This window comes from Rousettus aegyptiacus, unplaced genomic scaffold (assembly GCF_014176215.1).
Source record: "Rousettus aegyptiacus isolate mRouAeg1 unplaced genomic scaffold, mRouAeg1.p scaffold_m13_p_2, whole genome shotgun sequence".
Classification (NCBI taxonomy): Eukaryota; Metazoa; Chordata; class Mammalia; order Chiroptera; family Pteropodidae; genus Rousettus; species Rousettus aegyptiacus.
This window is the reverse complement of record NW_023416295.1, coordinates 142,232,128-142,259,138: the sequence shown is the minus strand read 5'-3', so window position 1 is coordinate 142,259,138 and position 27,011 is coordinate 142,232,128. Positions and strand designations below refer to the sequence as shown.

Sequence of the window (27,011 nt, the reverse complement as noted above, 5' to 3'; positions counted from 1 at the left end):
TACTCAGCAGCTATTTAGAAAACCTTTTACAATAATGTATAGAATTTTTGGTATACAAATTATATGCTTTTTGGTTAATTAGAGATTCTCAGTATACTTGAGAGTTTTCCTGTTCATTTTCTGAATTGAGTCTTATCTGATCCTACTTCAGATCTGTATTCTTTCTGGCTAGATGGCAATCCCAGGGCTTTTCATCTTTGCCATCATTATCCTTTCCATTGTATTGAAACTGTAGTTTATAACATAGTTACAGTTGCACTTGGATGGCTCCAGTGCTTTGGTATTTTTAGGATTCATCCATGTGGTAACAAATACCACCAGTAACATCATCTCTAAAGGACAGGGACTATAGATACGCACAATTTAAAATTGTTTCTCTTGGAAGCTCATCTATTTTTCCATTCATCATTTCTTCTGGAAATTATATGTGTTCATCAAGCTTATGCAAGTTTTGAGAAGCTGAGTTTTGTCAGCCTATTCAAGATAAAAGTAGAGGGAGAAAATCCCCAATTTTTACGGCACTGTTAGGGAAATGAACGTGTGGTGAAGAGTGTGTGCAGATTTGTGTAAACTTGTAGCTTTTCAATGCCGCTGAGTTCTTATTTTGTTCTTTTTATGTATTGTAGAGATAATATAGGCCATGGCAAAAAAAAAAAAATTCTTTTTCCACTCAAAGGATTGGGTAGGTTTTTTTTGTGTGTGTATGATATTGAGGGTCAAGATAAACTTTCTGTTTTCTGTTAATATATCTGGTACCTAGCTAATGTTTCTGTACATAAATGAAATTTTTGAGTCTTTGCATTTTTCCCTAGGAAACGCTCTGTGTTAGACTGTGTTTGGCTCTGGTTTCAGTTGGCTTTCATTTTCTGGGCCTCTTTACCTATTAATTTACCCACCCCAGCTTCTAGTGTTCTAGTGCAACTGTATGATACCCATCTCCTGCCTTCTTCTTTTGCCTGTCTCCTGAACACTATCCCTTTCTCTATATTTATTACTTCTCTTGTGAAGCTAACCTTTCAGGTATACCATTTCAATAGGGTATTATTGTATACTTTGATAAATTGAGTGTCCTTAGGTATTAATGATGCCACTACTGATAGTAGGGAGTTTTGGATTTTAACTTGAGAATTCCGGGAGATTTTAACTTATATGTCGTATACGTCATTAATATTCTAATGTTAAGCACTTTGAGATTTATTTTATTTTTAGAGTTTTCAAACTTTATTTAGATTCTTACTATGAGGAAAAGAAACGCCTTCTTAAAACAAATAATTAGTTTTAAAACTGCAAGGATCTCCTTGGAGAAAATTATTTCTCTTGAACCTTAGACCAGTGGAGGTATGTTTGCACTGTTTTCTTGGTAGCTCCAAATCAAGTATTTTCATGGATCTTCTGCTTGTCCCAGAAATAGAGCCTAAAGCTGAATCTTTTACTTGAGGAGTGCTTAAATGCTCCACAAATCAGTGACCAGATTCGTTTCATTTTGTGCCCATGTGGTTTCTGTGGGTGGTTTGTTGTTTTAAAAACTGTTTCAAAGAAGTGCATTTTTTTCCTGGCAATCATTCGTATCCTGTGTAAGTATTTTTCATTATTAATAATTTTGAGAAGAACCAACTCCAGGTCATAATGCAGTTGGCTGAAGTGTTGGAGTTTTATCCAGAGTCATCCCATATGATTTGTGTCTAGTTTGCCAAAATCCATTAATTCGAGGTTCTCAAGGGCAGGGTATTGGTTTCCTTTCTTATTGTCACCAACCTGTTTTTGGAAGTTATTTCTATCAATTTAGTATAAATTAACAGCCTTTAAGAGAAATTCATGAAACATTTAGATTTAATTTTTTCTAGGAGAATATTCTGGTTTTACTTTTGGCGGGTATTTCCCCCCATTTTTTACTCTATAAAGAAATTTCTGATTGTGACTTGAATTCCAGCTTTCTCATTGGGTTTTGATTCCCATCTTCTTCCTCATTTATGCTTAGTGGTTAGAAATCTTGTCTTTAATTTCATTTTAAAGTGGTTAGGTTTCTGTCATTTTCCGTTCCCTTGTCCAACAGTAAGGGTTTGCTTCTGTAGGTACACTGTAACCTTTTAATAATTTGGGTTTAAAGAGCAATTGAATTAAATTCTTGGGTTATTTCAGAAGTTATAACATTATGCTATTTATATTTCTGGCCACAGTGAAAGTTTTCGTGAAACTGAACTTTTGTTGGAAAAATTTCGTGTCACCAGCTTGTAGTCTTGGAAGGCATCTTTAGGATTTGGTTAGTTCAGAATTACAAATTTAAATAGTCTGCATAAATCTCTAATTAATAAATGAACAATATTTTATAATTAGGAATTAACTAGAATAAAAACGTGAAGATTACCTCTCTGAACTTTTCAACAGAGGCGGAAACTGAAACCTAGATAGATGAGGTGACAATCTGTGATAACACTGTAATTTATGGGAATATTTTATACTAGAGCCCAGTGATCTAATGCCAAATCTAGTATACTTTCAACTATATTGGCATTTCTCACCATCTTATTCCCAACAAAATAACCTTGAGTGATAACGTTACGAATTGATACCACAGTTTTTCTCTTGGTATGTAAAACAGCACTGATCTTCTATGTGTCACTTGGTTATTTGCAGAAGGAAGTTGGCATTTATATTGTTCAAGCCTGTTCTTCATTGTATTAAATTGATTTTTAAAATTTCCCCAAAGTTAGGAAAACCTGCCAATAAGAATATCCTATGTTCGTTACTGTTGATTGCCTGTTATCATTACTTTTCTCCTGTGTACTTTTCTAAAAGAACCTCTTTTGTTTGGACATCTAACCCTTCTTCACATGACTCAGAGAAAGGGGTCCTCATTCCTATTTCCAGAGTTGATTGTAGTATGTCTAATTGGTATTGTATTCTCTTTCTTTGCTAGTGACAGATTCCAAGATGGGCAGATCACAATCTTAAACTATTTTGATCATCTTGCTTCTAGCCCGTGGACGAAGTTACATATAGGAGGTCAGATTCAAGGGAATTCAGAGAATTTCTGAATCTCTGATTTGCAGTGCTTAGCCTGCTCTACCATTTACTTCTTATTGTAGGATAGTGGTTATACATTTCCTATTGTTTAAGGCAGTTGGCTTTTGGAATATTTTGTTACTTTCACATGAAAGTATGTTATCTGATGCATCTCTTAATACTTTACACTGTGAAAGAATATTCAATAAGTGTTAGGTTTTGGCAACTAAACTGATGTGAATTCAAGGGAGAGGGAAGACTTTCAATAGATTTGAAACTAGGAGAATCTTTTAAGAGATTTGTGACTGAGAGAATGCATAAAATCATAGCTCATAAAGCATCATAAACCACTGTAACTTACCTTTCATCCTTTCAGCTCCACTGAAGTTTTATTTCTTCTACTGTGAACTCCGAAATCCAATGGTTTCTATTTATTCCTTATCTTCTTAGACCTCTCTCATATTACACCTATTTCCATCCTTGTATACGTTTTCCTTATGATTTCTAAGGTATCATTCTATCTTTCTACATTTATAATTCCTTTTCAGTTTTGTTTAATGACATTTTCTTTTGCCTATTCCTTGAATAGTAATGTTCTTTTGTTCTACTTGGCATAATTTAAAAAATATTATTATTTAGAATAGGTTTAGATTTACAAAAGAATTTTGAAGATAGTAAAGAGAGTTCTCATATACCCTACTCAGTTTTTCTATTATTAAGACCTTATATTTGCGTGGTACCTTTGTTAAAATTAATGAACCAGTATCTATACGTAGTTATTAATAAAATCCATACTTTATTCAAATTTCTATAGTTTTTATGTACTGTCTTTTTTTCTATTCCAAACTCTCATACAGGATACCATTTTACATTTAGTGATCATGTGTTCTTACTTTCCTCTTGGCTATGACAGTTTTTTGAACTTTATTTGTTACTGATGACCATGACAGTTTGTTTTGAGGAGTACTGGTTAGCTGTTTTGTTGTTTGTCCCGTAATTGTATCTGGTCTGATGTTTTTTTGTGTGTGTGTTTAGAATGGAGTTATGAGTTTTTGGAAGACCACAGGGGTAAAGTGCCATTTTCATCACATTGCATCCAGTGGACATACTATCAACATGATTTATAGTTGATGTCGACTTGGATCATTTGACTACAGTGGTTTTCATCAGATTTTTCTTCTTCGAAGTTATTTTTATTACCCCCCTTTCCATACTGTATTATTTGGAAGGGAGGCACTATGTGCAACCTGCCCTTAAGGAGGGGGAAGTTCTACCTCCTTGGGGGTAGATTATCTATATATATTATTTGGAATTCTTCTGTATGGAAAATTTATTCATTATTCCACATTTATTTATTCATTTATTTAATCATTTACATCAGGGCTCATAGATATTTATTTCTACTTTGCTTGGCTCAGTTTTTAAATTACTATATATGTATTGATGATTTCTAAATATTTTTATCCCACCAAGTTTTCCCATCTCTCTTTTAGAAAGAACTCTTTCTGGTCAACTTCTTATTGCACCTTTTCCCTTTGGTCTTTTATTAAGACCTCAAACTATATTGCCTGAGATTAAACTAATCACTTTATACTTCATCTCCTTCATCTTATACCTCAATTCTTCTATGTAAACTGGCTTTTCCACCTGCTTGTTCAAGCTAGAAAACAGCGAAATCTTTTAATTTTCATTTCTTTTATTCTCACTCCCTCAATAGCTTTCATTTGGATTATATTTGTCTGTAGTATTTCCCTAAACCAAATCTATTCTGCTTCCACACTATTATCCACATTGTCTGATAGCCATTTTCTAAATACATGTCACTTATTGTAAGTACTCCTATCTCACATCCCTTCTCAGAATTCTTTAATGAGTTCTGTTTTTGACACTAATTATTATTTTAGGCAAATTACTTATTTTTTATGTAGTCTACATTTATTTAAAAAGTGTGGATATAATGATACGGGTCTTCTGAGGATTAAAAGTGATAGTGTGTCTTAAGAGCTCAGGTATGTGTCTGGTACAAAGCACAACACCATAAAAGATAGTTATTTTTATTATTCTATGGCTGTTTCCAAAATTCTTAGCACGGCCCTTCCTAATTTGGCTCAGTACTTGTTCAGTACTTTTATTTGTGGTTTTTTTCCTACCATAGGCACCTTATCATTGAACGATTCTCTTTTTTTGTTGTTGTATTTTAGGTTTGCCATGCTAGGTGCTTTATGAACCTGCCCTTTCTCATTTATTCTTTTGTCAGGAATGCCCTTATCTTTCTTGCCTAACAGGAAAACTAGCTTTTACTTATTCCTCAATATTCAACTTAAATATTCCCTCCCATGCAGAGTTAATCTCCACCCTTCTCTGTTGTCACTGTACCATGTGTAGAACTCTATTATGTATATGGTATATAAGTTTGCAATTTTGTCTTTTGGTCCGTTAAACTGTGATCTCCAAAAGACAAAGACTAAACATAATTTATCATTACATTACTAGCATTTAGTATCACTTAGTTAACTTTTGTTACGTAGGTTACCTTACAAGTATGACATCATGTCTTCTACTTGAACCTGTCCAGGAGTGGGAAATTAGTAATTGGAGAGGTAGTGATTACTTTTGGATAGGTCTAAATTTTAGAAAGTTATTTTTATGTAGATTTGAAATCTATCTACCTTTTGCTTTCAGTCGATTGTTCTCTGTAGACATAAAGTATTAAGGAAGAGCATTCTAGGCAATAGCTTAGGCAGAATATCTAAAGTGGGACTGAACTCACATGCTGAGAAAGTTAAGATAAGGCAGTTGGATTCAGAACTTACTAGATGAGGACAGTTTTGCTATCAGAAAGAAAAGGTCCTTTCCTCCTTCTATCTCTGGTTGGAATCATAATGAGGGAAGATTGATTGATCCAGCTGGAGTCAGTTTCTTATCCTTAGGTAATTATTATGACTGAGACTTGTGTTATTTTAGTTAGCTCAGTGTGGGTTAATGGCCCACTCTTACATACAGCTAGAAGAAGCTTAGAAAGAAGGGTATTGGGCTGGCAAAATAAAGATATGCCATTTACTGTAGGCTTTGTGGATCAAAAACATTTTATTCTGTTAGCTAATTGTTCTGTTTTAACATTATTTGAAGATACCTATTAATTCTTGTCTTTGTTGACTTTTTAATCAAGGCTGAACTTTTGTAGTTTTTTTCCAATTTCTCTTTATTCTTCTATGAAATAAATCTTAAATATATTATTTAAACATTGCATGAGGGAGAAAAGTGGAACAAGAAGTTGAAAATCTCGGGGCATCCTATGAATATATCCATTCTATTCTTTGAATAACTATCAATGTGTAAAGGATATATGTAATTTGGGGACTCTCTGAACTTTATTTCCTAAAGCACAGGAATTGGCCAGTGTATTTTAGAAAGCATTTCTTAACTTGAAAGCAAAAAGGGTTTCCAAATGTCTCTGCATAACTGAAACCACTTTCTTAACCCATATTGTTTCATCTTCCAAATATTCTGGGTAAACATTATTGAGTGTTTTTGCTTATTGATTTTTGGTAGTGTTAAAAACTTTGATCTCATATGGTAATGAGGGTTGCATATTTAAATTCCGTATAGCAGTAAGTGGACATAATATTAACTCACAGTGGTTTCACTATAACGGTCAAAAGTAGGTACTAGATTTTGATGTTTCTGAAGTGAGGCAATTGCAGAATATATGATATTAAGTGACAATCTTAATTCTCGAAGTCATATGGAATAGGTGCCTGTAAAGAAGCATGAGGCTAATTTCCATAAAGAATTGAATATGAGCTATACTGTTAAATTGTGCAATAATTATTACAATTTGATATCAATCTCTTTTTAAGGAATCATGCCATTAGTTATTCAATTTACAGTGTTTGAGCTAGGTTAGGTTTGATTCCTAACATAGACGGAACTCTTACATTAGACTTTCAAGGTGAGCCTTTTGTGTTTGAGTACTTAGTTTAGATGTTGAAATGTTGTGTATTATGGGTACTAGAAGCTTAAAAAAATTCTCAAGAAATAGAGCTCTATGGTGAATTCCTTTGCTTACTATTATTACAGAATTTTAACAATGCTTTTCTATGTTGTAATTTTGGGTTTTGTACATGTGGGTTGTGAGAAATAAACTAGAAATCCTGTCTCCGTGGGTTGGAATGTGGTGTGGCTTCAAAAGGCAAACAAAATATTTTAACTTGTGTGTGCCAGGTAAAATTTTAAATGAACTTTCCATAGGGTACAAACTTTTGAAGCCAAATAATGTAAAGTGATTTTATAGTTGCAGACAGACTACTATTGACTTACATTTGGTTTTGTTAACTTGGTGGGAAATCAGTAGCTGATTAAGCAAACAACTATAAAGAAATTTCTTTGTACATCCTAGTACAGCTTGTTCCTGCTCATTTTGTGACAAGTTGTTTGGGGAAGAGTTCTGAGATCTCATGCCAAGGCTTGATATCCTAACAGTGTAGTGTTTTTTCCCCCCCCTTCTTGATGTTTTTGAAATAACAGGTGTATTTTCGAGATCTAGACTATATTGATTTATTTAAAGGACATGTCATAGAAGAATTGTAATGAGTAATTTTATATTTTTAATTGTACTTAAATGAAGATATGTATGCTTTCCTTTTAATTTATTTGAGAATTTTAAAAAGAATATTGTAGTACTATTAGGGTGGCCAAATTTAGAAAGGTTTAGATGAATTTATTGTTTTTCAGCTTCTATTATGCTTATTTATATGACTGGCTGGAGATGTCACTTGTAATTTGAGGTCTACATCTGGTTTTATGTTAAGCGAATCTGATCTGGACTCAGCTATCTTCAATGGTGATTTTCCCAGCTGTAAATTCGGAACTTGGCATTGAAAACCGTGTGGTTTTATGTAAGTAGAATTCAGATTGTGATGTTTTCTGTCACTTCATAATTCTAATTTTAGAGTTTCAGATTTTAAAGCAGAATAATTCACTCCAGAAAAGTCTGAAATCTATGATTTTCCACACATTGCCAGGAACATTGATGGTCAATGGTTTGAATCATAATGAATATCCTTTATTAGAAATACGGTGTAGCCTTTTACTCACCCACTCATAGAATTGTAACCATGAATTTTCTATCTTTTATTTACAAAACTACAGGAGACCCTTTGTATTTTCATTCTTAAATTTCTTGGAAACACATAGATATTTATGGAATTTTCCTGCACTGGTAATAAAAAGGGGAGAGTGAGAATTAAGCATAGAGCATGAACCACTTACTGCTCTTTTGCCTTAGTTAAAAAATTTTACCTTTCAAAATATTGCTCTGAATTGCACAGAGTTGCAATTTGACTATTGCAGGTCCTGCTAAGTCTTTTCTTGTAGCTATTATCTACTCGTGTAATACCCTCTATCAGATTATAAATGCCTCGAGGGTAGAAATTACTATATATTCATCTTTATATTTTGTTATACTTAGTTCCTCACAGAATAATTTACACAGAGTAAGTATAATGGGTTTGTTGAATTACATTGGACTGACTTGAATTAGATAGGAGGAATTAGGCAGATGGGAAAACAGGGCTAGCTTGAGGAAAGTAAATTTTGTAGTCTTTCTAGATATCTTTTTTTAGTTTAAGTAATCGATGAATGGTGATATTTTACTCACCTTTAAAACCGTTATAATCGACTAGTCAGAAATTCTAGCATCTATTTATTCTTACCAACAAGCAATTTACCTTGCAATAAGTCATTTTGTGTAATAATTCTTGTGGTTAAAAAATACTATTATTTTGTTTCAGGTCATAACTCTCTGAAATAATTTCTATACTAATTTCTTTAGTCCTCCCCCCATTAAAAAATTAATGTGTAATTTGCATCTATTATGTAATATACAGATTGGAGGTTTATAGTTTGTGGAATTCTAGCAGCTATCTAGCTGAGTAACTATACTTCAATCAAGATATAAAACATTTCCACTTCCTTAGAAAGTTCTCTAGTTCCCCTTGCAATCAGTTTCTCTCTACACCCACCCATTCTATCCCTTCCCCTGCTTCATTCTTTTGATTTCTTTTACATACATTAGTTTTACCTGTTCTTGTACTTCATATAAATGGAATTATATAATATGTACCCTGTGAATGACTTACTTTCCTCAATCTAATGTTTTTGATTTTTCTGATTATTGTAAAGTCTGTTTCCTTCAATATTTTCGAGCCATAACACAAAACTTACAATTTCAAAGTATACAATTTAGTGGCATGAAGTACAGTCACATTGTTCTGCCACTATCATCACCAGCAGTTCACACAACTCTTTTTGTTTTGCTAAACTGAAAATTCATCCTTATTTCTTAATTTAGAAGACATTTTTTTAAAAAAGAACTGATAATGCAAGCTCTTTTATACAGTTGAATTTGGTTTGGTAATAAGTTTATAAAAAAATTTTTGGCTAGGGAGGTAGTCATAAAAATACGTTCATACCTTAAAACATAGTATATATTTATAGCTATGTCTTCATACTGGGCCAACATCTTTTCTATGAATATGTTTCTGATTGGACTTCATCATGACATTTTTCAGTCACTTTCTTAAATCTTTATTATCTTTAGTTTATAGTTTTGGCTTGCTTTTAAGTGTAATGCGATAGTTGAAAATAGTCCCAGTAGTCATCGTATACTAAATTTTATAGTCTTTCCTCTTGACAGTATTTTTTTTAAAGCAATTAACCTTTATCAAGTTGCTATGAAGTATTCAACCTAGTCATGAAAACAACTACTTCCAGTTCTTATATTTAATAATATTTAATCAAATTTTAAAACTATATTAACAGATAAAACAGACAAAATGTTTAATACAAAAATGACTAATAGTATACAATTCAGCTGATGGAAGTATAAGTGCAGAGTCTTGTCTTCGTAACCTCAACACTTTTCTTCATACTGTGAGAATCAAAAATTTTGGGGAACTTTGGTTTGTCTCATGATTAACTCGTGAGTTAGATAATGGAAAACAAAAAAACTTCTATAGGTAGTAAATTGATAATTTAAAATTTTTTAAAAGTTTAATTACCTTATAATTACAAACTGGCAGTCTGCTTTCTTTCCTATTGTTGCAGTGAGTTTATTCATGCCATAAAATGAAATTACAGTTTTTGTTTGAGTTAGTTATCTGTTGTGTAGCAAACAACCTCAAAACTCAATGGCTCAAACAACTGTTTTATTTTGCTCACAGTTTTGTAGGTCAGGATTTTGGGGGGATGGTTTCACTGGTCTTACACTGTTATAGTCAGGAAGTGGCTAAGGGCTGGAGTCATCTGAAGGCCTCTTCATTCACATATCCAGCACCAAGGCTGTGATTACTGAGAGTGGGAGATTCATTGGATGTTTTCTCTTCATATAGTCTCTCCACATGGCTAATTTGAATCACCTTACGGCATGGTGGTTTCAGGATAGTCAAATTTCTTCTATGGAGGGTAGCTTCCTCCAGAACAGGTATTCCAAAAGACAGTAAGTGGAAGCTGTCCGTTTCTTAAGGCCCAGGCCCTGAAAATGTTACAGTGTCATTTCTGCCACATACTACTACTGGCCAAAGCAATCACAGAGCTGATCCACATTCAAGGGGAGGAGACATGGACTCTGCTTCTCCATAAGAGGCATACCAAAGAATTTGTAGTTATTTTTAATCTGCCACAGGTTTAAATGGTGTACATAATTAATGACATTTTATTTTAAAAAGCTTGAGAATATTTCTGGTGGATGTGAGCATTGAAGTCTATGGAAGAACACATGGGTTTATGTTTAACTGATTTGGATTATAAATGAATATGAAACATCTGGAGAGAGTAAAACTGACAAGGAATAGAATGCTGTTGGTAACTTCATTATAGTAACGACTACTGTAAAATTCTTATTTATCAATCCAGCTCCTGTCCCATTGTTAGGTTAGAGTTACAGTGCCTCACAGTGTTAAAAAATAAAATAAAATAAAGAAAAAAGACCGAGAGGAAAACAGCTCAGGAATGACTATAGATTAATTTGGGTTTTAATCTTTTGGCAAGCTGCAAATCCCATTTGGTATCCTGGTAACACGTTTTAGACAACAATGGGAGTTGATTTTAAGTGGACCGGGTCTGAGTTTCATGTTTTAGAAGGCAGAATTTTAAAATAAATTTAACATTTATAAGTAACTTTTATCTTCTTTGTCACTTAAACTAGATGTAATATCATTTTTGCATATAATTTGGTAAAATTTACCTTTGACTTTAAATGTAGCCTCTTTTATCATCTGTAATGATGAAGGACAGTCAGATCTTCTGAGTAATGTTTTTTCAATGAGATGCTTACTGTAATCTTTTTTGATGATAAATGAAGAAACAGTGAAGAATTTCTAAAATTGTCATTGGAAATAATTTATTAGGTTTTGCTATGCTTCGCTATTGGAAGTAAATCACTTTTATTAAGATTAGACAACATTTGAGTGTTATGTTTTCATCAGATGCTGAGAATACATAGATCAAAGAAATTTCTTTGTTCTCTATATTCTTATTTAATTTATGTCAAATGAATATAATTAATAATGGTATTGAATTGTCTTTTGAATAAAGCAGGAATGGAAATGCTCTTTCTTTCCTTTTGGTTGTGTGGTACTGGCACCTGTTTTCCTGATGGTGCCAAGAGGAATTACTTTCAGATGTTAATACCACTATAATTTTAAGAGATTCTTCTCTTTAGGCAAAAACTGGTTATTTCCAGTGACTTGTAAAAGATTGTTTTTGGAAATGACTCATTAAATTGCTTATGTACTTTTCTGTTACGTAATTTATAGAAATAAATTAATAATTTTTTTGTAGTCATTTAACTTTTTTCCCGTATCGTATATAAATATTACATATTAGAAGGTTGAGGTAATTTTCTGTGGAAGAGTATTCCATTTGGTTTTATGCTATTTTATTTATAATATAGCAGTATAATTGCATTTATAAGTTTAATGTTACTGTTGTATTATAATATTTTTTTCTCTTTCACTCAATCTTTTTTGGCTTGAATTATTCTATTCTTAAATTAGTATTGTATCTTATTTTTATGTTGAGGTATAATTTCTTCATATGCATCAAAACACTTTGAGACTTCTGTATCTAAAACACTAGCTATGAGAGTTTAGATATTACATTAAAATATGGCTCAGATCATAAAACGATGTGTGTCTTTGTTATCGTAAAATTAGCCACTTGGTGAAATATGAGAATGATTCTTTAGTAACTAGGGTATCTTTAAAAGCTGTAAAATATGGGTAAAGCCACAATTTAGGACTACATGAAATAGGAAAATCTGATTTATGGAAACAGATTAAAATTCATTTTCATTATAAAATTTTTTTTCCCTCAAAGTTTGTTGCAAAAGATATGCTTCATGGATAATATAGGTGTATAATATATATAATGTTTGTGCAGTTTCTTTTCAGTACTTAAGAATACTTTTTACTTTTGTATAAATAAACCATAATAATAATGTTTTAAATAAAAAATTATTCACAGCTCCACCTCCCTTATAAAGCTGAACCTTTATCTCCTTGAGTCTCTTTCATTTGAATATGGTAGGTATGGTTTTTAAAGACTTCTTTCATAGAAAAGCAGTAGGTAGAAGTATATGCAACTAAGGTATTATCTGGTTTTGTTGATTTCTTTATCTCTTGACAGTTGTTTTTGTTTGTCACATAATTTTAGTCATCATTTGTAAAAAACAGAAAAATTGTATATATGCCACAAAATGGGCGTGGCTTTTCTTATGTCAGGTAATTGGTATTGATGTTTCTAAAACATATTAAATTAATGCATTACAAAACTAAGGCAGATGTGTCATCAGGATACATACTTAGCAACTACTTTAAAAGACATAGCTAAAATATCAAGATGGAGATAAAATGATATGAGATAAAATGAAAAAGAAGATATTACTCTAAAGAAGGCAGGAAAGGAGGATAAAGGAGATATAGGACAGAAAAAATACAAGTAGCAAGATGATTTTCTTATATACATCATATAAAAAATTAAATGCAGAATGAATGAAACTCCAAAGACAGATTGTCAGAGTGGATTTAAAAATGCAAGATCCAATTATATGTTGTTTTCAGGAGATGCTCTTAATAGGTAAAATGTAAGGGAGTGGGAAAGGGTATACCTGCAAATATCAGTCATAAGAAAGCTGGATTATTGTTATCAATGCCAGATAATTTAAACTTCATGACAAAGAATTATACTATAGATAAAAAAAGAACACTTCATAGTGATTGACGTGTCAATCAAGAAGATATAATTTTAAATATGTATATACCTGATAATAGAGCTTCAAAATTCATGAAGGAAAATGTGAGAGAAAAAGACAAATTTGTGATGGTAGTTAAAATATTTTAAACCTCTGTCAATATTAGAAGTAGTCAGAAAATAATAGAGGTATAAAAATTTTTAATAACATTTTCAACTAATGTGACGTAGATGACATTCGTAGACTGCTATACCCAGTAGTTTCAGAATATACATGCTTTTCATATGCATATGGAACTTTGACCAAGATAGACCACATTCTTGGCCATAAAACAAATTTTAATAAGTTGAGAAATATTCCTTTTTCTTTTTTCCTGAAAAGTTTTTATAGAATAAGTGTCCTCTCTATTGGGTTCTCTTGGCTTCTGCCTGGGTTTAGAGAGTGAGAGGGTTTTCTGCCTTCTCCCAAGGGGCAGCTTTCTTTCATTTTGTATGAAGAATGGTTCTGGGATGTGGGTAGCCAATGACTTCCTTCATGCTTGTACAATTAGAAAGACACTTTCTGGTAGTTGGCCACACCCCAGTCTTTGAGTACCTAGTAGAGGTCTTCTTAAAGGGTATTTGGACTATTATTATTTACACTGAAAATTACAGGGATTGGGATATAAAGTATCATCTTATTGTTTTAAAATTTGTATTTTCATGATGATCTTTGAGGTTGAGAGTCTTATTCATTCATTGAACAAGAATACATTGAGCACCACCTGTGTGCCAGGCACTTCTGGGTGATGGAGATACATTGCTGACCAAACTGATGATGATATCCATCCTTGTGGAGCTTGTATTTAGAGTGTGTGTGGGGAAGACAGACAATAAACATAACAATTAAAGAAGTAGATTAATATAGTATGTTAGAGAATGGTGAGTGTTATGGGGAAAAAAAGCCAGGAAAGAGGAATCAAGAATGCTGGAGTGGGTGAGCTTTATTATTTGAAGTTGGGTAGTTACAGTGGAATTGATATTTGAATCTAGACTTGGTAGAGCTGAGAAAGTTAGTTAAGCAGCTATCTGAGGAAACATTATTCTATGTAGAGAGAATAGTTGATGCAAAGCCTCAAAGCATTTTTTTAAAAAGCTGACTACCTATATTAATATTATTCAAAATCAATTTTAAAAAATTATATTAGGACTTGATCACTTTATAATGGTAAAAGGTTAAATTCGTAAAGAATATATTGAATCAAATATGCAGCAAAAGATGAATAGAGTTGTAGGGAGAAATAGGTACCTCTGCTATTATAGTGGAAGACTTCAACTCACCTCTTGTGATTATTGCTAGGTGAAGAAAAAAATTAATAAGGATACGGATCTAAATAACACACTTCATGGACACACTTCATAGAACTTAGTATGTATAGAATGAAAAAAGACATAACCACAGATAAATCAGAGATTTAAAAGATAATGGGAAATAAACAGCCTTCTAAATTGGAAAGGAAGAATTAAAATTATCTTTGTTCACAGATGATATGATGTTATATATAAAAAATCCTAAAGATTCCACATAAAAAAAAATCTGTCGGAACTGATAAATGAATCTAGCAAGGTAGCTGGACACAAAGTTGACACACAAAAAACAGTTGCATTTCTATATACTAACTGAACAATCTGAGGAGAAAATTAAGAAAACAATTTCATTTATAATAGCATCAAAAAGAATAAAATACTTACCAATTAACTAGGGAAGTGAAAGACATGTACAAAGAAAACTACAGAACATTTCTGAAAGAAAGAAAAAAGAAATAAATGGAAAGACATCTCATGTTCATATAACGGAAGACTTAATGTTATTAAGACGTCAGTACTAATCCTAAGTGATTGACATATTTAATGAAATCCTTATCGATAATCCCAATAATTTTTTTTTGAAGAAATGTAAAAACCAATTCTAAAATTTGTATGGACTCTCAAGTGACCCCAAATAGCCAAATTCATTCTGAAAAGAAGAAAGCTGGAAGACTCACACTGTCTAATTTCAAGTTACTACAAAGATACAGTAATCAAAACAGTGTGGTACTGGCGTAAGGACAGGTATATAGACCAATGGAATGGAATAGAAAATTTAGAAATAAACCCTTGAATATATAGTAAAATGATTTTCAACAAGGTTCAAGACCATTCTATGAGGAAAAGACAGTCTTTGAACAAATGGTGCTGGGAAAACTGAATATCCACATGCAACAGAATGAAATTGGACTCCTACTTTATACCATATACAAAAACGAACTCAAAATCGATCCATTACCTACGTGTAAGACTTAAAACTATCAAACTTTTAGAAGAAAACACAGGGCATAACTTTATGACATTGGATTTGACACTGATATCTTGGACATGACACCGAAGGCACAGGCAACAAAAGAAAAGATAGAGAAATTGGACTTAATAAAAATTAAAAAAAAATTGTGCCACAAAAAATGGAGGCTATCAACAAATTAAAATGGCACACAGAATGGGAGAAAATATTACAAATCATATATCTGATAAGGAATTACTATTCATAATATATAGAAAGCTCCTAAAACTTAACAACAACAAAAGCAACTAGATTCAAAAATAGGCAAAGGACTTGAATAGACGTTTTTGTCAAGAAGATATGCAAATGGCCAATAAGTTCATGAAAAGATGTTTAACATCATTAATGATTAGGGAAATGCAGATTAAAACTATGAGATACCACCTCACATCCATTAGAAAGCTACTATTAAAAAAACAAAATAACTTGTTGATGAGGATGTAGAGAACACTTGTGCACTACTGGTGGGAATGCAAAATGGTGCAGGTGTTGTGTAAAACAGTATGACAGTTCCTCAAAAAATTAAACTTAGAATTACTATGTAGTCCAGCAATTCCACTTCAGGATATACATATCCAAAAGAATTAAAAGCAATGTTTAAAAGAGATATTTGTATACCCATGTTTATAGTAGTATCATTCACAATAGCTAAACATGGAAACAGCCCAAGTGTTCATTGGGCTGAATGGATAAGCAAAATGTGGTATATACTTACAATGGAATATTATTCATCCTTAAAAAGGAAGGAAATTCTGACATATACTACAACATGGAAGAACTCTGAGGACATTATGCTGTGTGAAATAAGCCAGCACAAAAAGATACCTACTGTATTATTCCACTTAAGTGAGGTACTTAGAATAGGCAAAATTATAGAGACAGAAAGTAGAGTAGTATAGTTTGGAACTGGGGAGGGTAGAATGGCGAAATACTGTGTAATGGGTTCAGAGTTTCAGTTTTGAAGGTGAAAAGAGTTCTGAAGATGGATGGTGGTGATTGCACAACAATGTAGATATACTTAATACTACTGAATTATAAACTAAAAAGATAATTTTTATTATCCACAATAAAAAAAATAATGACAAGACTGTTAGCAACTATATGCCAACTACTTTTTAAAAACTTAGAAGTGATAGACACATTTTTAGAAAAATATTACTTACAAAAACTGGGGGAGAAATTAAAATTCTGAGTCATCCTATAATTATGTGAAATTGAATCTTCCCACAAAGAATGCAACAAGCTCAGACAATTTTGCTAAGCAAATTTCTAAAAATTTTAAGAAACAAATTATTTATTCCAACTCATGCAGTCTCTCTTAAATAATAGAAAAAGATCATCTTCTCAACTAATTTTGAAATCCCCACATAACCCTGATATCTAAACTAGATAAAGACATAACCAAAAATGAAAATTACAGATGTATTTCATTCATGAATATAGATGTAGAAATCTCAAACAAAATATTAGCATATTGAAACCAACATTGTATAACAAGGTAAATATTACCAAGTAGGATTTATTTCAGGTATGTAAGGATGATTTACTATTATATGACCCATACATGTAAATGATGACATTAATATATTAAAAGAGAAAAATATTACAACCATTTCAGTAGCAAAAAAAAAAGCATTTGATAATCAGTGTAAATTCATGATAAAAATGCTTAGTAAATTAGGAAAAGAGAGAAATTCTGTAACCTGTCATCATGCTTAAATACACCTCCACTAATAATCCTCAGCAGACATCTTTTAAAATAGGGAAATATTAAAAACAGGAATGATATAGGTATGGTTGTTATCACCCATTCTAGTTGTTATTGCTACATAAAAAATCATGCCAAACTTAATGGCATAAAATAACTATTTTATTACTGCTTATGGGTTCTGAAGGTCGGGCACTTGGGTGCAGTGCACAGTAGGATGGTTTGTTACTGTTACACTCATGTTTTCCAAGTAGGATGACTTGAACACTGGATTGACTTATTGGCTAGGGACTGGAATCATCTGGAAGTATCTTCATTTTTTTCTGGTGATTTGATTCCAGCTGTTGTCTAGGAACTCATGTGGTTTCCCCAGGTAGTCTCACCAAGTGTGCTGGTTTGGCCTTTCTCCCATCATGGCAGCTAGGTTCCAAATGCAAGCAATACAAGAGCGCAAGGCAGAAGTGCCTTAGATTTTTATGATCTAGGTGGGGGAGTCATACAATGTTAATTCGGCTATATTGTATTGGTTGTGGAAGTCATAATAATCTACATAGGTTCAAAGGGAGAGGACAGATACCCTACAACTTATTGGGAGGAAGAACAGTGATACATTCTTAGCAGAATATGTAGTTAGAGAGATATTTTTGATACCATCTTTGGAAAGTCATCACATTACCTCTTGTATTTAGCATTGTATTGGGAGACATAGCCATGCTTTAAGACAAGAAAAATAGAAGTATAAGAATTGGAAAAGGGGAAATGAAACTGTTGTTATCTGGAGGCAATATGATCATTTACATGTAAAATCAAAAGATTATAGACAAATTATTAGATACAAGAATTTGGCAAAGATGAATGGATATAAGATTAAAATACTGAAGTCAATTGCATTGTTATACAACAGCAACGAATGACTAGAAAATGTAATTAAAGGAAGACATTAAAGTAGTATTATAGAATATCAGCGTCCAGGAATAAACCTAGCAGGATATATGCAAGACTTCTTTAGAGAAAATTATAAGACTTTGTTAATAGGCAATAAAAAAGGTCTTAACTATGGTATATCTTAATAATAAGATATACCATGTTTATGGACAGGATGGCTCCATATCATAAAGATTTCATTTTCACTGAAATAATTCTATAGCCAGAGACAGATTAACACATTTATGAAACTTTGATATATTATAAATTTGGCATATCAGATTAGTAAGGACAGAAGTTAGTATTCAATAAATGAAATTAGAAAAAATTATCCATATTGGCAAAAAAAAGTTGAGTTTTGTCTCCACTGTATGCAAAAATTAAATTGCAGATGAGTTAAGTATTCATATGTCAAAACAAATATTTTAACTTTTTTTGGCAAAAAATACAGATGCATATTTTTTAAATCTAGGGATAGGGAAGGATTTAAAAAATAAAACTAATATAAACTAGAGGATGTTTGCAGTATACACAGCTGACAATGATTAATAGAAGAATATTTTTTAAAAATCATACAAATCAAAAGCACAGATACAGTAGAAAAATAACGAAAGATATAAATAGATGTTTCACAAAAGAGGAACCATATATTAATCATATGAAGATTTAAATTTCATTAATGATTAGGAAAATCAAATTAAGTATGCAATGAGATACCACTTAAAATCAAGTGTTGGAAAGGATGAAGATTTACAGTATTTCTATACATTGCTTTCACAAGCAACCATTTTGGAAAATAATTTTTTTTATTATCCTGTGAAGTTAAACATAGACAAACCTTACAATCCAGTGATTTCACCTGTAAGTGTATACCCAAGGGAAATTCTGTATATATGTAAAGGTAGATGTGTTGGGGAATATTAAGGGCAGTTCTTTCCTCAATAACAAGATGTTGTAAGTTATCCAAGTGTCTATTGACAGGAAAGTGATTGAATAAACTGTGGTATATTATAGTAGTCAAAAGAATGAATAGTAGGTACAAAAATATTAGCAACATAATTTTATGTGAAAATTTTTAAGTCCCTCCAATTTATGTTATAGGATATCCTTTAAAAAGATCTAAATAAAAATAATGTTTTTTGGTGGTAGATGTAAATAAAACTTCATTAATTTGAAAGCAGGGGGATGATGTAAACTAATTTGGGATTGTGAGTCCAGGGAGGTACAGAGAGCGATTACATGGAATTTATTGTAAGGATCTTTAGTTTTAAGCTGGGTGGTAGGTTTCCATATGCTGATTTTATTTAAAAACAAACAAACAAACAAACAAAACAACCAGATGCCTTGAGGGTGGAGTATGATTGGTAGAGATGCTATGTAGCTAGAACAAAGTGAGTCAGGGAGTTATAGATGAGGTCAAAGGGGTACTGGGAGTCTCTAATTAAATCTAATAGAAGAGTAAATAAAATGTCAACAGGGATTTAAAGCTATCTATGATTAAAGTATTTGAATACTGAGGCTTCGAGTTTATTATTTCACTCTTGTCTACCTAAAAGAATGTTGTACTTATTTTATCAGAATAGCCATGTTCTAGGTAGATGAGATTATTGGATGTATCTGTCCAGATAAATGAGGCTTCACTATAAATAGAAAGTAATATAGTTGAGAGCAGATAATACCATGAAAGGTATGAAACACTTTCTTATTAGAGAGGAAGGACATTAAACGTGTGATCATCTGTACTTCATAATGTTATTGACACTTATTTTACTGTGTTGTTATCTAACACTTTATTATTTGTTGTATAGAATACCTTAATATTGTGATATAATTATAGGCTTCTTAAGGATATATTTTTACTTTCAATCACTAGTGCCACTGCAATTCACAACTTTGTCTTCACGCTTCTTTTGCTTATATGTGTGGCTCCAAAGCTCATGTCTCATAGAGGTATGTATTTTTCATTATTTTTTGGAAAGATTTGGATTTGAGATTGACATGTTGGTTTTAGAGTTTAAAACTTCTTTGCTTTATAAAGAGTTATCCACTGTGATGAATATGTTGGAGAGCAGAATGCCCAGAAGTAGGTTCTAGTAATTTTCAGGAAATAGAAATCTGAATCATAATACAGGATAGAATGGCATACCTTGCTATGGTGTAAAGTATAAAGTGAAGATTAAAAGGTAACACCTAGTTTCTGCATTCTGAATAGATTAAAGAATGATACTATTATTGTGTGAAATAACAGATTCAGGATTGAAAGTATTTACAAAGTCATTTGTGAAGAAAGCAATTTGATTTTAGTCATAGAAAAATATACTTAGAGGATTTTATAATGCAGTGTCTTAGTGGTCATTTGATCCACCTGTTCATTTTACATATGAGGACATTGTGGTCAAGGGAGGTGTGGTGCTTTGGCCAGAGTTGTATGGTTCAGATACAAATTCCTATATGATTGTAGGATATGGATGTGCTAGAGATGATGATGTAGCGACAGTTAGGTTACAAAGGTCCATAAATCCATGTTAAGAATTTTGACTTAATTCATAAGATGATGAGGAGCTGTCGAAAGGTTTTAAATCAGTGGGTTTTTAGAAGGATCACTTGGGTAGCAGAGTGGAGAGTAGAGTAGAAAGGAACAAACCAGAAGCAGAGAACTATTCTGGAGGCTGATGGTATAAATAAACTACATAAAAGTAATGGTGGCCTTAACTAAGGTGAAGGTATATTAGGGATTAAGTGGAGTAGATGGATTCTAGAGGTATTTAGGACAGGATTTGTTGATTGATTGGATGTATGGAGAAAGAGAGAGGAAGGAGGCAAAGATGACTCCAGGTTTTTGTCTTGGCCAACTGTGTTGTAGATGATGGTACCAATTTTGGGGCAAAGGAATCCTGGAGGAAGAGTAAATTTGAGGATGATAAAAGGTATCGTGAGTTCAGTTTTGGTTGTATTGAATTTGAGATACTAGTTAGATCGAAAGAGAAATTTCAGATGTCTGTTGGGAATATGGATCTGGAGCTCAGAATATGAATCTGAACTAGAGGTTCCTTAGTGTATGTTTGTAAATGAATCCAAAGGAGTGAATGAGGTAGTCCACGGAGTGTATTTGAAGTGAGAGCAAAAGAAGGGCAATGTCGAAATGCTTAGGAATACCAACATTTAAAGAGTAGGTAGAAGAACCTGCAAGGGAGTCTGGGAGGAAGCAGTCAGAAATAGGAAGAAAGACAGAGGGAAGAAGTATGGATGTCTTGCAAAACATGAAGTGAAAGTGTTTTGAGAAGGAAAAGACTGGTCAGATGCTGTTAGTGTTCAAATAAGACAAGGAATTGAAAGTGTCTTTTTGCATTTAGTGAAAAGGAGGTAATTGGTTGCAGGCATGAGCAGTAAGAATAGAGCATTTATGAAGTTGAGTTGTGAAAAGGAGAGCTGTGGTTTGAAAAGACTATGTAGTTGAGGATGGTTTTGCTTTTGTTTTTGCTTAGTTTCATTTTTAAAGATGTAGCACTTGGAGACTGTTTAAGTGTTAATATGAAGGAGCCAAGTAAGGGGGAAGTGGGATATTTAAATATTTAAGGAGCCAGATAAGAGGGAGAAGTTGAACAATTGGGAGAGCCAAGTCAGAGAGTACAGATGGAGGAGATGGCCTTAAGTAAGTAAAGGGATCCCTCTTTTTTTTTTGAGTGAAATAAAGTGGAATAGTTGGGCACAGATGCTGATAACTATAGCTTTGGTAGAAAGAAGTTAAGGGACTTCTCTTAAAATGGACTTTCTGTTTTCTCTCTTTAGCAGGAGGGTTGGTAATGTCCTTTGATTACCAAAAGGAATAGAAAAGTTGGAAGTCTGGGGAGAGTTGAGATTCTTTGAAATTGCTTCTGGAGAATGAGAGAAAGAGGCTTAACTAGAAAAAATAAACAGGTGTGGTAGGCAGCACTGTGAATCAAGTCAAAGATGGGAAACATGAATTTTATAGTGAATTGTCTGATAGCTCCTGACAGGGAACAGGTAACTGGATATTGTTGGTGATCCTTAGTGGGAACCATTAGCTGTTCCAGATTCTGAATTGAGAAATAGAACCAAGAGTCATAGGAATCAGAAAAGTGACTCTATTGTTAGGGTTTAATGTAATGTGGCTTAGACCAAGGCTAAATGAGGTCTTCTACCTGTTATCTTCTGAATTATATTTACCTATCTAGTCACAGGCTAAAAGACATGTCACCATACGAAGAAAATGAACGTTTTCTCTGTTGAGGTTCTCTTATGGGAGCTGGACTAGCAGAAAAATATGTTGTTTATGGGCACAGAGTTCCCAGTGAGGAGCCCAAAGAACTTGTATTGTGAATACATGCTAACCTCTTATGTATTAAATCTCATCCAGCAGAGAACCTGTGGATGTCCTGCTCTCATCATTATTATTATTTTTTCTCTTGGAGAGAAGTAAAGGAGGTAGAGAAAGGGACTATAGTATTTCTTCAGTCTTGTTTCCTTCTATTCAGAGAAGGCCTGGATTTTTTAAAAATGTGAGAAGAAGGCATATATCAACTCCCTATCATTCTTTGAGGGTTGAGATTTTGCCAGATAAGAGTACAATTCATATAGTGAGAATTTTTAGTTGACAGCAGGATAACCATATAAACATATTAATTATTTTGTTGGCAATAAATGATGGACTTTAGTGAGGAGATTAATTCTGGAAAATTTGGGCATAGCATTAAGATTATGAGAGTGAATTCATTCTTTGAAGGAGAAGATAATGAGATAAGATCAGTGGCCCATCAGTTAAGGCAGAGTTCTATTAAGGAGTTGGAGGTGGTAGAAGAATTAACTAAAGAGCTTGGAAAGCATATAAATTTTGGAGAGTCCGAGTGCTTTGCATTTCTCTTTTTCTCCTTATCTGCTGGGACATGTAAATTTTCTGAACGAAGACTGGTAAAGACAAAAACTTAATTGATAGCACAGACGAAAACTATGTAAAGCACTATGTAAAGCAAAATGTTTAGTTATTAGAATTATTAGTGATTGGGTTGTTTTCCTATATGATCATTTATGAATGGAATATTTTCACAGACTGAATATATGTTTTAGTTATTTTTTAACTTCTCATAATATTTTGCCATTGGCAATAGTGTTTACAGTATAGCAATAGTTCTTTAATTCAGCTTCTTATCGGAAGTTCAAAATTATCATTAGCCCCAATTATAATTGGATATTAAAGAGTATAGCACTGTAATTTCTTTTAAGATGTAGGCCTTCAAGCTCATGTCTTAATATGGGTAGAGCTGTTTTAGTGTTAGCAACATGGTCTTTTACTGCTCAAGGTCCAATGTGTTTTTCTTGGAAAAATAAGAGGGAAAGGGAAGTCATGTGGGAACTATTAGCAATGCATTTGCTTTCATTCAGTAATGTATTCCAAAAGCATTGATTCAAAATAGTCTTTGAGCTCCTACTATGTGTTAGAAGTGGCTCAGTTCAAGGTGCCAGGAAGTAGAAAACAGTTAAAAAAATTTGTTTCCTATTCTACCTCAGAAGAGCTTATACAAATTTAGATAAACAATTTCCTTGAACAGATAAACCTGAAATTCCGATCTTATATAATTAGACTCTTCAAATTAGTTAAGTCTTAATGGCTGTTCATTTTTAACTTTAAGTAAGGGTGTGTGGTATGTGTGCGTGTGCGTGTGCGTCTTTCTGTTTCTTCTTACCAATTTATGTTTGGGACAGTCAGAAAAAAAAACTCACTTGTCTATTGTTTCTAGGAAACATGGCAAGAAACATCAAATGGAAAAATATTGTGATTATGAGAATGTTGGTTAGCCAGTAGTTTTCCAGATGGGATAGAGATTGAGTTAAGTGCTAAGTGGACAGTGTTAACAGGTAGGGCACTTTGGATTGATTGAATAATCTGGATGATCTCTGGAGATTGTGTTTTGAAGTCAGTTACCTTAGTGTCTTTTTTTACTGTTAAGCATTTTGTTTTTCATTTTGTTTTGAACAACTTTGGTGTCCGAGATGCATTTTTACTTTTTGTATAAATACTTGTCATATGGGAAAGTGTTATGAAGAATACTAATGTGAAAATTTTGCATTTATTCACTAGTTAATTGCTAATTTAAAATGTTTAAGCCTTTTATAGTTTTTGTAAAAACAAAAAATTTTTATTGACTTTTTTTCAGTGTATTTTGATGGAAATAATAGGTTGTTGGCTCATTGTGCCATATGTTTTTTATACTATCATTAAAAATAAATCAGTTATGTTTGTTCATAATTTAAAGTTGTAAAAAGCTTGATATGACACACAAAATCTCCTATACGTATCCTTCTTTTCTAGCCTCTCCATTTCTTGTTTTCTTGAGGTAACATGTTTAGCTCATATAGCTGATTCTGTTAGTGTTTCCCAGTACATCTCTAAATAACGTGTTTATTGTGCTACTTCTTGAGTTTTCAGTTTCATATCTGTCAGCTTTCCTACATGGAAGATGGAGCTTTAGCTGTCTTTTATGACCCCTTCTACTCCATACCATATACTTCATCTTTCTCTTACCTTTCCCAAATGGTTGTAATTTTGAAGCAGTTAATTATTCATTGTTTACATTATGATGACTAAATAATATTCGCAGATGAGAAATATAGCCTATCATGTTTACTTTTTCTGTCTATAATATTATTTTCTCTCTTTTCGTTTGGTTAATTCGCTAGTCATTAATTCAACCCTAAATATTCTCCTGGTTGTTTGAAATCACTCTCATAATGGTAAAACACAATTCAGTCTATTGATTTCATTTGTCTAAATACATCTTCCAGGAGCTTTCTGATATGTTCCAATGTAGATTGGTTGCTTTCTATTCTTGCTACATAGATAACTTGGGAACTTACTTCACCATTATTTTGAGAGAATTCATTTTCTTTTTACTTTAGATGGATCTCCTGTTTCGTAATCTCATGTTTTCCTGTGTCTTATTTCCTTGGCTTACTCTATAGCTTTTTAAGAAAGAATGTTTGGGAAATATTTTTTTGAGACTTTGAGGGTATGATTATGACTATTCTTTCCTTACCATAGTATTTGTTAGTTTGGCTGATTGTATAATTCTGTGTTGCAGATCATTTTCTCTCACAATTTTAAAAGCATCAGTCCATTGTTTTTCATCTTCCAGTGACACTGTTGTGAAATCTAATGCCATTATATTCTTTATCCTTTGTATGAAACCTATTTATTTCTCTAGAAGCTTGTAGGATTTTCCGTCTGTCTCTAGTGTGACTTAAAGTGGTTTTTTTCCTATTTTCTTGACTACTTGAAGATCCATTATATCTGAAAATCCTATCCTTTGGTTTTAGAGAATTTTCTTGAATTATTTTGTTTTGTTTTTTTTCTGTTCTGTCTTTGTAGAATTTTTAATAATTAGAAGATATCTATTCTGGACTAGATCTTGTAATTTTGTTATGCTTTCACTCTGTTCATTTCATTTTATACTTTTTAAAGGAGATTTCCTCAGCTTTATTTCCCACTCTGCAGTTTTTCATTTCCGTAATTATATTTATTTTCAAGACCTTAGTCTTGTGATATACCCCTGCTTCACCTTCTGTACTCCCCCCAAAATTAGGTCTTCCCATTCTTATTTCATAGATATACTATCTTCTGTTAACTCTCTAAAAGCATTATAGTTTTTATTTTTTGAATATTTTTTTTTTCTTTGCAGTCTCCATTTCTTCCATCTTCTTCCTTTTTTTTTTGCTTCGTCTCTATTTTTCATATTATAAATTTTACTTATATGTTTAATTGTCCATGGCAAGTCTGCTCATATGTAAGGATGAAGCTCTAAGGTAGCAAACACATATAATGCTTAGAATGTGCCAGGCATTCTGAGTGCTTCATCTATTTTAACTTATTTAATCCTCTTAATGACTTCAGGAGTTAGTTACCATTAATATTAATTGTTATCATCATCATCATCATCTGTTTTTGACAGATGAGGAAACTGAGTCACAAAATGTTTAGTAATTTTCCCAGTGTAACACAGTTAGTAAGTGGCAGAGCTAGAATTTGAATCCAGGTAGCCTGACTCTTTGCCTCTTCTTTTAACCTTTAGAATTGGAAATTTTCTACATGTGGGTAGGGTTTGTCAAAGTAGTGTTAACTGAATGAGCTGTTTGTGAAACCTCTCATGAGGTCCTTTTTTCAGGGGTTGATTAGATTCACCAGAGAAGTCTTCTAAACTGGTGACTGGAGGTTGAAATCCAGCCGCTGGCAGTTTGGTCTTTGAGTGGTGAAAGAGGACCTGGAGTATGGGTCTCAACATTTGATACAACTTTGACTTAGCCCACCTGTCTTAGTGTCTTCCAATTCAGAGACCCTCGGTTTTACTCTGTCTAGGGGATAAACCTTTTCAGTCTTCTGCTGTGATGAGGAACTGTAAGTTGCCCAGTTGTGCAGATTCTGAAAGGGGGTCTTGGGACATACCTGTGACTCTTTATGTTGAGTCTCCCCTTTACCCAACTCTCGGTGCCCCCTATTCCATAGCCTTTTGTGGATTCTATGATGTAAATGTAATTGATTCTCATTTTTTTCTCACTGGTAGTTTAAGGTTCACCTTCCTCGTGTTTGCTGTCAAATTTTTTGCAGTTTTCTCATTTCACATTTTCTTTGACCCTGTCTTTATGAGGAAACAAACAATCAAAATAAATCTTTGCTATCTTTTAAGAAAAGGCCTTTAGGAAAAAGCTTGACCAAATGGCATGTTCTTAATGTGCCATTTAAAATCTCTATTAGGTCAG

General features: G+C 32.7%; 1 protein-coding gene across 13 annotated transcripts in view; it reads left to right on the top strand.

The window, feature by feature from the left end:
• Positions 1–27,011, top strand: part of CCDC91 (coiled-coil domain containing 91) — a 263,463-nt gene that overhangs the window by 18,039 nt on the left and 218,413 nt on the right. Inside the window, exon 1 of one of the 13 annotated variants that reach the window (XM_036236751.1) lies at positions 7,758–7,901. The exons of 8 other annotated variants lie outside the window; for them this stretch is intronic. In XM_036236751.1, coding sequence (XP_036092644.1) covers positions 7,844–7,901 — 58 coding nt within the window. In that variant the 5' untranslated portion in view covers positions 7,758–7,843. Of the gene's footprint in view, positions 1–7,757; positions 7,902–12,057; positions 15,346–20,170; positions 20,193–27,011 lie in introns of those variants that run through there. 4 more of the 13 variants (XM_036236747.1, XM_036236749.1, XM_036236757.1 and 1 more) reach the window with 4 other exon arrangements.